Source organism: Arvicola amphibius, chromosome 4, assembly GCF_903992535.2.
Source record: "Arvicola amphibius chromosome 4, mArvAmp1.2, whole genome shotgun sequence".
NCBI classification, from domain to species: domain Eukaryota; kingdom Metazoa; phylum Chordata; class Mammalia; order Rodentia; family Cricetidae; genus Arvicola; species Arvicola amphibius.
In genome coordinates this window covers 107,080,194-107,094,924 of record NC_052050.1, presented here as the reverse complement: position 1 = coordinate 107,094,924, position 14,731 = coordinate 107,080,194, and the positions used below count along the sequence as shown (strand labels likewise).

The 14,731-nt window shown below is 38.7% G+C and overlaps 1 protein-coding gene across 1 annotated transcript in view; it reads right to left on the bottom strand.

Annotated features, from left to right (window-relative positions):
• The window catches only part of LOC119811870 (zinc finger protein 431-like), a 32,062-nt gene extending 31,008 nt beyond the window's left edge, over nt 1-1,054 (bottom strand). Inside the window, exon 1 of the mRNA XM_038326016.1 lies at nt 947-1,054. Within this exon, the coding sequence (XP_038181944.1) occupies nt 947-994 (48 nt within the window). The 5' untranslated portion in view covers nt 995-1,054. The remainder of the gene's footprint in view (nt 1-946) is intronic.
• Nucleotides 1,055-14,731: the final 13,677 nt, after the last annotated feature.

Genomic DNA, 14,731 nt, shown 5'->3' with positions numbered 1-14,731 from the left:
GCAATCCAAGAATTTAGGGTGGTTTGCAAGAGAATAGCAAGGGCAGTGCCCTATGGGGCTAGAGACAGGGTTCAAGTCCACTACAATCAGCATAGGAGAACGTGACTTAAAACCACTGTTCAAAAAGTCTGGAGTAGCACCCTTTCTAGAATTAATATATCTTTCTGGCATACAGGACTAAATGTTGGTAGTGACCCTCTGTCATCCCCTTGAGCAGCATGTTAGAGGCCTTTGACTGGGTCTTTCCAGTGGTTTTAAGTCAGGATTGTCTCCTTTGTTTAGAGAATGTAGTTTAACAGATGATTAATTCTGGTGAAGACACATTTACATCTTATCATATTGATCTCTAACAGGCATGGTAACATACTACTTATCTTTGGGGCATTTGGAAGGCGGCTCTTCCTTACCTAAATTCTACTTTGTGTGACTTAATGTACCCTAAGAATTGGTAAGTCTTTATACATCAATTCTATTCCCATCAGTTCTGCTCTTCTACTTCACAATTTAGCAGGGGATGCTATTCTACACGTGATACCATTTACAGGCTCCACAAAATTAACTCCAGATGGGTCCTAAACCTAAATGTTAAATGTTCTGTTATATACTAGAGAGATCAGAACTTTCCGAGTTTGGCAAAGCTGCCTTCCTTGGTGACAATATAAGCTCTGCAGGCACCAACATTTCACAGTGATGTCAACAAAAGAATACTCATTTCTAAGCACAGTCCCTCTCCCAATGCTCTCCGCAGATGCAGCGTGCAGAGTGACGTTATTCAGAGGCTGCCGCCCTGGCCCGGGGACTTACAAGTACCACAAAGGGCCATGCAGGGTCAGCAGGAACAAATCAAACTCTCTGGCCTCTCGCTCCCACCCAGCCCAGGACAGACAGGGTTGTGTGGAGTAGCCGGCCGCTCCACCCAGTCTGGGGATTGTGGACCCTCACTCACCATGGCCGGCCACTCCTCGTCTGTGGACAGCCACCCGTCTCTCACCATGGCACGACTGCAGAGCTCACACACGCTTTCCCCAAAACAGAGTCCACAAGACACAGGCAAACAAACCACTGACTTCTCAGCTGAGCACAGGCACCCGGAAGAACCCGCCCATCTGACAGGCGGGGTCCGCTGGAGGCTTTGATTGGGTAGTGAGGCCCGAGTGACAGGACTGGGTGGGCTGAAGGAACACAGCACAGTGGTTCCCAGTCCTGGCTTGCACCCTAAGCACAGACCTATCCCAGATTGGCAGGAGATTTGTGCCAAATTCAACAGCAAGTCTCTTGTTAATATAAACCAATGGGTTCAGTTTTAAAAGGAAGTATATAAAAAAGTGTATAAAAAGGAAGTGTATAAGTCTCAGAAAGAGACTTATCAGACAATGGTGCACAAGAGGAACACAGAGTAATTCAAGAACATTAAAAACAAAGTCCACAGCGGTGTGGGGACTGATAACCACAGCCCTTGTGTGGAATGAGCTGGGTTCTCAGGGTCTGAACAACCTCTCCCAAAGTTCCCGGCCCCAGACGTTTACCAGCTCTCCCAAGCATATTCCTGATTCGGGAGAAAGAGTCTATTTTCCCTTTATTCCATCAGGTTCTTAGAGACACTTCCCAAGACCTAGGCAACTTGCCAAACATGGACAGGACTAGTTTCTCAATTATCTTCTAGAAGTTCTGTGCTTCATATTTGACTTTTAGGTGTAAGATCCATTAGAAGTTAATTTTGTGGAGGTTATAAATGGCATCTCATATACTGGGTAGCAGTCCACTACAGAGTTGTTATGTAGAAGAATAGAATTGTTGATATAAAGGATTTACCAGTGCTTAGGAGATAGTAAATCACACAATGGAGAATTTTGTTGAGGTAGGGCTGCCTCTAAAATACAAAGAGAAGTAGGGTACTATAATGTAAATGTTTATTCATCTTTTAAGTATACTGCTACGGTCACATGAATGGTAAGAAGAGTTAATGGGATGTTCATCCATGGAGAGGAGAGATCTTCGATGTAAAGATCTCTCTAGAGTAAGCTGGAGCATCATAGTTTTAAGAGGGATTTCTTAATTGTATTGTACTGGATGCTGTACATATCAACGTGATGATGTTTTGTTATATATTTGCTCTTTCTTTGTATCACCGAAATACACCCATAAATATCCAAAAGCATAGTTATAGTATTGATGCCATGTACTGTAACACGACTGTCTTGTGTTTTCTCTAAGGTTTTGTTTAATGAATTATAATGAAGAAATGGCAATTTATTACATTATCTCATATACAGTTTCTATTCAGCTTTCTATTATTTAACTCTTGTTTTTTAGTGCTATCTTAAGACAAGCAAATAGCACCTTCCTTTGATCAGTTATGCCTGCTTACATAGGAAGACGACCACCAGGTTTGCTGAGTGTTGATATTCCATTATAGAAGGAGGTAGCCTCTCCTTCTGAGTATTCAGCCTCTTTCTCGTGCAATGGTAAGCAATTCAGCCCTAATGACATGTGACCTTGTGGTTTTGGGAGGAGCTAGCTGGGAAAGGCTTGGGAGGAGGGGAATCCTACATATGCACCTATGAGAGAGCTATCATAATTTTCCTTGAGGGCTATCAGGCTTAACTCCTATGCACAATGGGAAATGGAGTGTAATGCTGGACTGTGTGGAGAGCAGAGAAAAGGTGAGCTCATCATATGTAGCTATGGAAGAGCCATTGTACATACTGTGTGTAGCTGCTTTGGGGTACCTGTCTTAGAATTTCTGTTGCTGTGAAAAGACATCATGACTACAGCAACTCTTTTAAAGGAAAACATTTCATCAAAGCTGGCTTACAGTTTCAGAGGGTTTAGTACATTATAATCATGGCAGGAAGCATGGTGGCATGCAGACAGACATAATGCTGGAGAAAGAGCTGAGAGTTTCAAATCCAGATCAGAAAGCAGCAGAGAATGTCTGCGACAGACTTCCTGCAACACGGCCATAAACACTCCAACAAAGCAACATCTCCTGTTAGTGCCACTCTCTATGGGACTGTGGGGTCCACTTTGATTCAAAGCACAACAGTATCCAAACTCCTGTATCTCCTCAACCATGTTCAGTAAGTAATCTCAACAAACTCATTTGTTCCCCATGGTGGAATTTGGTGAAACTGTACTTTTCATTGTCATTAGGACTTATGAGGATGGGAAAAATATTGCCTTGACCCCTCTTCCTGAAAGAAAAATCTCACAATAGATCATAAATATATTTTCTAATGTTTCTAAGCCTCATAGAATTAGAAATAGGAAACAGTACATAAAAGAATATAAATATGGAAATGGCCTTAGTAAAGAAGGACATATATATATATATATATATATATATATATATATATATGAACTTGATAACGACTGAATGGCGACAGAATGAAAGACTAGAAACATTTGGAAGTTAGGAAGGGCTGACTAAGTTGATTCAGGTACATAAAGGATGAGATGTAGAGGTCATATATTTTATTAAGTTGACAAAGTCAGATATAAACTGTTTCAGAGATCGACTAAAACATATGTCTATCTGAAATGTAAACTTTTGTGATTGACTAAGATATATGTCTAACAAAAGTTTATTGAGTTATGTCTGGCTATTGAAATAGTATATAATAATTCAAAGTACCAAAGTGGTGTAAAAACATAATCTTCTCAAGTTTCACAATCTTTCCCGGAGGCTATTCTAATGTGGTTATATGGAGTATAAGGGAGAATATTTCTCTCATTTTCCTGTGAGGTTACTGAGGTCCTGGATGGGAACTAAGGCCTTTGATCACATGGTATCTTATTCATAGTGGCCATGAACACCACTCAATGAAATTGAAACATTGTCCAGTTTACAGAACGAAGATCAATGTGGGCAAGATTTACTCAAGATTCAAGGAAAGCCACGGTACTTAAAGCAAAGCCTTTGATTATCCTCACATTGATGGACATCTAGTAAAAGAAAGGCTAAAAGAGGCTGACAATCTCATCAAGTCCAAATGACACTGAAGAATAGTTAATCCACTGGCCTTGACAGCATAGAAAGAAAATTTAGTTTTGGCCTCCTGCATGATCATCAGCACTTAGCAGGAACATTTAACCAAAGACTAAGAGAATTGGTAACAGCCCAAGGGATCACAGTCTAAAGACATAAGACTTAAGTCTATGTGAGATGTTATTTGGACAGACAATTTTACTATTTTCATTTTAACAAAAAGACACCATGTAGACGGAAGACATCAGACCTTGGTTCACTGAGCAAATGCTGACAGCCAAGGAAGACAGGTTCATAATTGTTTTAACTCAAATTTAAATCATGGCTGGATACCCCTTCTCTAGGAAGGGCATCATGCTGACTTTTAGCTGACGAAATAGCTGTGAAAAGGTATAAAAGCTGATTGTGGGTTCATCATTCTGGAGACCAACTGTAGAGGTCAAAGGGAAACATCGAATAGACAGGGGCTATTGTGAGCCCATCAGGAATGTATTATGAACTTTGGGCATTTTAGTCTTTTCCAGACACCGGTAAAGAAATTTCTCTCCTGTCTATATCTGAGAGTTCAGCCTTTATGAGAGGGCCTGTGGAATGGTATCTCAATATTGCCACTTGATACCTAAATTTGGCTGGATAATCCGGATTGTTCATCATCCCAATCCCATAATGGCACTGTAGTTACCTCTTTAGAGGGAGGTGGGATAAGAATTAGAGGTATAAATCATCTTGGCATTTTTGTTAAAAAGACCCCAAAGAAATGTAATTAGTCACTTTCTTGTCTGAAATGCAGAAGTGTCACTGAGACTCTTAGCAGTTTTATTTTTGCCAAGAAAGAAAGAAAGAAAGAAAGAAAGAAAGAAAGAAAGAAAGAAAGAAAGAAAGAGCCAGGCGGTGGTGGTGCACGCCTTTAATCCCAGCACTCGGGAGGCAGAGCCAGGAGGATCTCTGTGAGTTTGAGGCCAGCCTGGTCTAAAAGAGCTAGTTCCAGGACAAGCTCCAAAGCTACAGAGAAACCCTGTCTTGAAAAAAAAAGCTCAAAAGAAAGAAAGAAAGAGAGATAGAGATAGAGAGAGAGAGAGAGAGAGAGAGAGAGAGAGAGAGAGAGAGAGGAAGAAAGGAAGGAAAAAAGGAAGGAAGGAAGGAAGGAATAGAAAAACAGAAAAAAGAAAATTTTAATAAAAATAAAATTTTAATAAAAAGTGGTTTACTTAGTTTGACTAATTTGGAACAGTGCTGAATATATAACATAAATAGTTCATCCTTGGGATCCTGATAGGTTCAGACAGAAGGCAAAAAATATACAAAACTAGCCGGGCGATGGTGGCGCACGCCTTTAATCCCAGCACTCGGGAGGCAGAGGCAGGCGGATCTCTGTGAGTTCGAGACCAGCCTGGTCTACAAGAGCTAGTTCCAGGACAGGCTCTAAAGCCACAGAGAAACCCTGTCTCGAAAAACCAAAAATAAAAAAAATATATACAAAACTAAATAATTTAATGAAGTTATGTAATGAATTTTTCACCTCTCTAAAAACTTCCCCATTCTCAGCTCCTGTCTCTTCTGCAAGATGGTCAGATAAGGAGTAAATGTGTCTTCAGTAGAGACATTCTCATCGGAGGACTGGGTTTTTTCCCACAATAAGATTCCTGGGGAAAGGAGAATTCCATGGAGCCCTCTGTTGCACTAGCATAAGCCAAAGTGTGAGATATGAATGTCTCCTTAGAATATCTTTATTCCTACTAGGCAGACAGTTTTCAGAGATTGACAGGGTGGCAACTGAGGAGTTTTAAGGTCCAAGTGGGGACCACAAAGTACTGGCCTGTGGGGTGCTGTCACTGACAGTTACCTGAAGTACCAAAAATTGAAAGTGTGGAGAACCCGGAAGGGCCTGAGGAACCACAGCTGAGTGGATACTGAGAACACAGTAGGAGCCAACTTGTCCTCAGGTCCACCCCAAGCATTGCTGTCTGGCCATTTGATCCTCTAGGTTTCCCACCAGTAAGGTCTCCAACTCTCAGAGATCTGCCTGCCTCTGCCTCCAGAGTGCTGGAATTAAAGGTGTGTGCCACCATCGCCCAGCTCAGAGTTTTTTTTAACTGAAGTTCATACAAAGAGATAAATCCAGTTCTGTATTTATCTTCCAAAAACCTGAAGTTCCCATGTTTAAATTGCAGTATTACTACGATCTTACTAAAAGACAATGCATGTTTAAACAGTAACAAATGGACAGATGAAAGCATTAGCAATGTAAATATTGATCATAAATAAAAAGGCATAGGGCAAGAGAGATAGCTCAGCAGTTAATAACTCTTGTGGATCTTGCAGATAAGTGTTTTCAATTCCCAGTACCTACATGGGGGCTCACAAGTATCTATATTACTTCAAGATTGGGGGATCTGAGGTCATCTTATGACTAATGTGACAACCAGACGCATGTGTGGTGCATATCCATGTACACAGGCAAAAGACTCATATTCATTTAAAAGAATTCAAAACAAACACTATAGATAGTAAGAATGTCACACATCTGCAATCCAATGTTTCAGAAGGCTTGACAGTATTGTCATGAATACTGCTATCCTGTGAAAGGCAGTGAAACCCTTCGCCTAATTTTAGGATTTAAGATGTAGGTGAATTAGCACAATGGTATATGCTTGACATGTACAAAAAAACTACATTCCAGGCCCACCAGTCAAATAATAATAATAATAATAATAATAATAATAATTAATAATAATAATAATAATAAATAATAATAAATAATATAAAAGCATTAAAAAACATGCAAGAATGTTGGCCCACCTTTGATCCCAGGACTCAGGATCCAGAATAATTTGGATCTCTGAATTTGAGGCCAACCTGTGATACATAGCTACATTCAGGAGAGCCAAGGCTATACAGAAAAAAACCTTGTCTTCAATAAATAGATAAACATTTTTTTAAAAAAAAGCAGGTTAGCAAAATGGTTTAACATTGAACAGTAATTGTTTCAAATGTATCTCTCTGTGTGTGTATGTGTGTGTGTGTGTGTGTGTCTGTGTGTGCATGTGTGTTTGGAATCTATTTTAAATTTTCTGACATGTTATATGGATATATGTGGCTAGATGTTGGTCTCCCTTTGTAGATGGATTTTTCTTTTTTCTTTTTTGTTGTTGTTGGTTTTCTTTTGTTTTTATTTTTTATTGTTTTTATTGAGCTATATATTTTTCCCTGCTCTGATAACTTCCTCCCCCCACCTCTAATGATCCTCATACTCTGAATTTACTCAAGAGATCTTGTCTTTTTCTACTTCCCAAGTAGATTAGATCCATGTATGTCTCTCTTAGGGTCCTCATTGTTGTCTAGGTTCTTTGGGATTGTGATTTTTGTAGGCTGTCTTTTCTTTGTTTTATGTCTAAAAGCCACTTATGAGTGAGTACATATGATATTTGTCTTTCTGGGTCTGGGTTACCTTGCTCAATATGATGTTTTCTAGATCCAACCATTTACCTACAAATTTCAAGGTGTCATTTTTTTCCGCTGTGTAGTACTCCATTGTGTAAATGTACCACATTTTTTCTTTATCCACTTTTCAGTCAAGGGGCATTTAGGTTGCTTCCAGGTTCTGGCTATGACAAATAATGCTACTATGAATACAGTTGAACACATGTTATTGTGGTATAATTGAGCATCCTTTGGGCATATACCCAGAAGTGGTATTGTTGGATCTTGAGGAAGGTTGTTTCCTAATTTTCTGAGAAATCCCCATACTGACTTCCAAAGTAGCTGTACAAGTCTGCTTTCCCACAAGAAATATAGGAATGTTCCCTTTACCCCACATCCTCTCCAGCATAAGTTGTCATCAGTGTTTTTTATCTTGGCCATTCTCACAGGTGTAAGATAGAAACTCCGAGTTGTTTTGATTTGCATTTCTCTGATGACTAAGGATGTTGAACATTTCCTTAAGTGTCTTTCAGCCGTTTTAGATTCCTCCATTGAGAGTTCTCTGTTTAGGTCTGTACTCCATTTTTTTATTAAATTATTTGTTATTTTGGTGACCAATTTCTTGAGTTCTTCGTATATTTTGGAGATCAGCCCTCTGTCTGATGTGGGGTTGGTGAAGATTTTTTTCCCATTCTGTAGGCTATCATGTTGTCTTGTTGACTGTGTCCTTTGCTTTACAGAAGCTTTTCAGTTTCAGGAGGTCCCAATTATTGTTTCTCTCAGTCTCTGTGTTACTGGTGTTATATTTAGGAAGTGGTCTCCTGTGCCAATGCGTTCAAGTGTACTTCCCATTTCTTTTTATGAGGTTCAGTGTGGTTGATTTTATGTTGAGGTGTTTGACCCATTTGAACTTGAGTTTTGTGCATGGTGATAGATATGAATCTATTTTCATTCTTCTATATGTTGATATACAGTTATGCCAGCACCATTTGTTGAATATGTATTGTTTTTTTCCATTTTATATTTTTTTTGCTTCTTTGTCAAAAATCAGGTTTTTGTAGGTGTGTGGATGGATATCCAGGTCTTCTATTCAATTCCATTGGTCCTCCTGTCTGTTTTTATGCCAATACCAGGCTGTTTTCAGTACTGTAGCTCTGTAGTAGAGTTTGAAGTCAGGGATTGTGATGCCTCCAGAAGTTCTTTTATTCTACAGGATTGTTTTGGCTGTCCTGGGTTTTTTTCATATGAAGTTGAGTATTGTTCTTTTGAGGTCCCTGAAGAATTTTGATGTAACTTTGATGGACATTGAATTGAATTTGTAGAATGTTTTTGGTAAGATTGTCATTTTTGCTATGCTAACCGTACCTACCCAAGAGCTCTTTCCTTTTTCTTGTGTCTTCAATTTCTTTCTTCAAAGATTTAAAGTTTTTGTCATAAAGGTCTTCTACTTGTTTGGTTAGAGTTACTCTAAGGTATTTTATGTTATTTGTGGCTATTGTGATGGGTGATGTTTCTCTGATTTCTCAGCCCATTTATCATCTGCATAAATGAAGGTTACTAATTTTTTTTAGTTTATCCTGTATCCTGACATAGTCCTGAACATGTTTATGAGTTGTAGAAGTTACTTGGTAGAATTTTTGGGGTCACTTATGTAAACTATCATATTATCAATAAATAGTGTGAGTTTGACTTCTTCCTTTCCAGTTTGTATCTCTTTGATCCCCTATTGTTGTCTTATTGCTTTAACTAGAATCTCAAGTACTACATTAAATACATATGGAGAGAGTAGACAACCTTGTGTTGTTCATGATTTCAGTGAAATCACTGTTTCAACTGTATCTTAAGTGATTTAGTGATACCATTGATAATAATGTTGAAGACATGGCAGAAGAAGGGAGGTGTCTTATCAGTTTCAACAACACAGTAGATTCAATGAAAAGAAAGTGAGTTGAGGCTATAGACAAGCAAATACCATTCCCAGTGAGGTATTTCATTTAGAAAGGATCCTCCTAAAAGGGGTTCCCCAAGCATCACAAAGAAAACCGCCAAGGAGAGACAGGTGTTCAAATGCACCATCCTGTCTGGGAGCTTTTCATTCAATCAACTACGTTCTGACCCAGGTTACTATAGATTCATTGTCATCCCTGCATGAAAATGCATTTAGTCAAACGTCAATCATCCTTGTGGTCTACAACAGCTCTTACACTGCTCCAATGTGAAAAGTCCCTTCTGACATCATTCATAAGATGATGTAACATCTTATGAAATAAGAAAACAATTTATATCTTTCCAATGTCCAATAGCACAGAACACCTATTCTCTTTCCAGAGGAGAAGAATAGGGACAGATGGAATATTGGACAAGTCAAGACTGAAACCCAGCAGGTAGAACACCAAATCCTGTAGCTCTGTTTCAGACACATGAAACTTCAGTTTCAAAGGGTTTAGATGGCACTATCCCTGCAATCTCTCATATATCTCTCTCCTGGGTTACTTCCACTTCCTATATGCAGCTCTCCATGGCTGATGTCTCATAGTTTATGTATCTCAACATCTTGTGGTCTCAAAATGCTTTATCTTCACAGCTTCATGCAATGAACACTGTCTTCTCACTGGGGCTCAGACTCTAGCAAACATAGATGAATGCAACAGTGCTGAACTGAAACCAAAGAGTAAAACTCCATGACCTTAATTTTTGCATCTTTCTTTTTCCAGAACCAGTACAACATCGATGAATTTGGCTTAGGCCAAATTTGGACCAGAGTTTCACCAGGCTCTATCGGCAATTGCTTTCTGGGACTAGAAATCACTTTGCCTATTCTTTTCATAAGTTGAAGGCTTAGCTGGATGAAGTCTTACCCTTAGGAACCTTCCTAGGTTACCAGTGCAGAGCAAGGGCCTTCTCTTGGTGCTAAGTTCCTTGAAAATTCCTGCCTCTGTTTCAGCACTGGACCGCTATCTGAAACTACTGACTACTGTTTTTCTCTACCACAGACTTTTCATTTCTCTCTGCCCCTCTTGTTCCTTTTTCACTATCCCCCTAAATGAGTAATCAGTACTAAAATCCAGCAAAATCAATTCTTTATCTAAGAGATCAGTCCGTTCCTTTTTAACACTGCTTCATTTAATTTCTCAGGGAATGGATAAAATAAAACTTTGGCATCAAAATATTATACAAATGACTTATAGATAATTTTTTCCATGGAGTTTATTTCCTGCTGAAATCTTATGACCTCAACTTCCATTGTCTACATTTCTCTCAACATTTATATTCCAAGTCCTACAAGAATAGCCAATTATGCTCTGCATGCAATTTTCTATGTATTTTGCCATCTAAAGTTCTGATATATTAAAAATTTCTAGGTCCTTTGCAGCAACAAAATCACTTTGGTATACCACATTTTATCTTAATTTGCTTGTTTCTTTCTGGGACTAAATCTATAAGCAAAAGCATCTCTGATAATTAATGGGTTTTTTTGATTGACACTGTCAGATTATAACCCACAATTGTGGGAGCTTAGTATAGAAGCTCAACCTAGCAACTGAAGGCAATAACCAAAGGGTTTACTGGTTCTCTCTCTTGTTTGATCCCTGTCTCATGCTCAGCTAGCTCTCTTATCTATCTCAGGCAAACTTGCTTAGGTATCGTAACCTCAGTGGAAGAACCTTTCCATATCAATCATCAATCAACAGAATATATCACAGACACAGGAACTAGAAATTCTGGGCATGCCTTCAATTGATATTTCCTCAGATGATTCTAGGCTATATCATGTTGACAGCTGATGATAATTAAGAAAAAGATGCAACAATATAGGTGAAAATTTAAAAACTCAAAACCAATGTATTATCATACCAATCACTTAAGCAACAAAACCCACGTATGAAAACAACAACAGCTGGAAGACAGAGATATGCTTAGAAATGAGGAGAGGCAGGCCTGTAAGATCAAGAAACTACTACTGTCTCTTCATAGAAAGTTCCCAAACCAACAAAATTTAAGAAACTTATTACATAATATAGTAAATTTTATGAGTATAAAAATTGGTAAAGGTTCATTGATTTTCCAGGAAAACAATAACATATTTAGATAAAAACTAATAAAATCAACAACATAGATAATACCAGTGCAAAAAATTAGACCTAAAGACAGACTTACTACTACATACTATCGTCCTTTACATAAGAACTACCAAATGTTAATCAAACTCAAACTCCAAGAAATACCTGGATAGCACTCATTCTGGTTCTCTTTCTCCAATAATAGAAAACTGATTGTGTGAGAAGGGTTGTTCCACCAAAATTGGAGAGATTAGCTCGAAGACTCCTGATGTTTAAACTTTGGAGAAATAGTTTTGATACTAAAAAAATCTTATTCTCTAATGAAAAAGAAAAGGATATTTGTTAGGATCACTTAGACATCATTTTGTTATTTTTGATTGAAGATTCTCTGTAAGTCTGCATCAGAGTAAGGAAATAAAACTTTTTCAAACAAAATGCAAAATAAAAGGTTTGTTAAAGAATCATTGTATGATTTGTAGTATACACATAAAGCAACTTGTTTTGCTATAATTGCTGTGTAAATCACAAGAACTTTTAGAAACAAGTTTATCGCTATTTTTATGTGTGTTTTTGTGTTTTAGAGAGAATGTCTTCCATTTGTAAACAGGTTTCACATCAGATAAGAGGATGTCAGATCCCGTGGATCAGGAGTAGCAGGTAATTATGAGCCTAATAACTTGGCTGTTGGGATATGAACTCAAGTCATCCCCAAGGAGAACACGTGCTGAGCCACCAGCCAAGACCCATAGTACTTTTTTATCTAATAAACAAAAAGTCTTTCACAGATTAAAAATAGCAACTACAAAACCTAACTAAATAAAGATGTAAATAAACAATCCTCAGAAACCTGATGCATCAATATTAAGATATTTCACATGTTAAATTTGCAGCATGAATTGAATCTAAATCCAAAGAAAATTTCTAAAAATTTTTAACAGGAAAGCTGATTCCAAAGCTGCATGCAAAGTGGAAACTCTCAGAATGTGCAAAAGGAGTCTGAAAAAATAGCACACAGATTGACACAACAAGACTACTGTACTTACCACAAAACAACAATCATGAATGTACACAATATGTGTTAAACATAAAGGGGGTAGAGAGAATAAAAGAAGAACAAAAGCAGGAAGATATAGTCAACTTTTAATCAAAGGACCAAAGGAAATTCTGCCAGGAAAAGTGTGATTTTGACCAATGAGTGTCCATGTATATAGAAATTAAATAAACACAAAATTCATAACTACCACAAAATTAACTCAAAGTGACCCTTAAACAGTTTTGTTTCTGATCCTCCAGCTACTGATATTTCTTACAGAATAGACCCATGCTTCGAGCTGTCTCTTAAATGGAGGTGATCTTACACATATCATATACACCATACCCAGGGTGGTAGACCCCTTTTCTTTCCAGGGAATCCACATTCTGTGAGGTTAGGAGGGGCAGAGCCATTGTCCAGGTTACCACTTGGACCAGTAGAACCATATCTGGCTCATGGACAATCCCAGTCCCAGCATCTTTTGTCAGCTCAGTAGTCTTGCTCCAGCTGGTCTGGAGTCAGTGGCCTCCCCACATATTATGGCATGGCTTGTGACCTTCCCCACAGTTCTCTACAGCAGAACCATCAGAGAATCTTGGAAAGAATTTATAAGATACCTCCCACTAGTGCTTCTGATTGCTAAGTGTTCTCGGAGTCCTTCATCTGTTAGGGTTAGCCAGCTGGCTCTCTGGACAGTAGCAACTCCCATACTGGGTGAGCAGAAACCAGATGATTCACATGGCACAGGCCCTCCTAGCTCTGCCATTCCACACCAGCAGACAGGGCCCTTGTCTGGGATATTGCACTTTAACAGAAATTTGATGGAGGAAGGTCATCTGTCTATGTGCTACTTTCATTGGTTAATAAAGAAACTGCCTTGGCCCTTTAATAGGACAGAAAATTAGGTAGCCAGAGTAGACAGGACAGAATTGTGGGGGGAAAAAAGCAGAGCCAGGCAGACATCTCAGGCAGTCGCCATGCCTCTCCTCTCTGAGACAGACACAGGTTAAGATCTCTTCTGGTAAGCGACCACCTTGTGGTGCTACACAGATTACTAAATATGGGTTAAAGAAAGATGTGAGAATTAGCCAATAAGAGGCTAAAACTAATGGGCCAGGCAGTGTTTAAATGAATACAGTTTCCATGTAATTATTTTGGGTAAAGCTAGCTGGGTAGCGGGACGCAGCCCTGCCATTCCTTCTACAGAAATTCTTCCAACCTCCCTGCACACTCCCTGTTCCTCTTCCAAGGCACAGAGTCCTTTATGTGCACATTCTATTACACATTCAATGTCAGTGCAGCCTACCCTCTGCTTCTTAGACCTGCAGCCAAGCTTAAACAAACTTCAAACTGTAATTGCTGTTAAAGTTAAACAAAGCATGGATTATAAAACAATGAGAAGTTGTAGAAGGACTCAGAGGCAGGAAAAAGACTGAGTATATGATGAAGTCATAAAGTCAAAGAAATCATTTTTAAAAGTTGAAACTGTTTTATGACTATGTGCTCCAGAGACGGGATTTGTGTAAAAGGATACTAAGGACTATTCACATCTTTTCTCTCAGGCTATATATCTTAAAACAGGAAAATAACAGTCCTGTTAGGCAGAGCTACCAATATTTTACCCAGATCTTACATTTTAGTTGCACTAAAGAACTACAGCAATTTGGTTTCATAATAAGGTCAGTCCTTTATCTACATTCTTGTTTGCCCTGGTCTGTGGACCCATGACATGGCCAGTCTGGACATTTCCCATCATCTAAAATTGATTACCCGACTCCACATTGCTAATCTCAACTCTTACCAAAGCAGAAAAACCTTAATCTTCCTTTCTACCCAACCTTGAGGTACAGGCCCTGAGATAATTTTCGCCTGACACCCAGAGGACACAAGTGTCTTCCTAGCGTGCAACCTAATGTGTTTATAATCAACAAGAATGTCACTTTTGATGGTTATTGGATAATTTCACATTCATAACAATGTTTCTTCTTCTAAATTCAAAACGAATGGCCAAAAATGCAGAGACTGCTCTGTAGGATAGGCTTAAAGTTAGTCTGTCATTTTCTACTTTACATACAGTCCCTGAGAGAGTTGATTTCAGGGCATGATGATTCCCATACATGCTTGACACGTGTAGCTGTGTGCATATGTTTAAAATCTCCAGCTCCTTTATATAGGTCCCAATATATAGTTCCCATTTATAACAAACTGATCAAACATTCAAGGGACAAT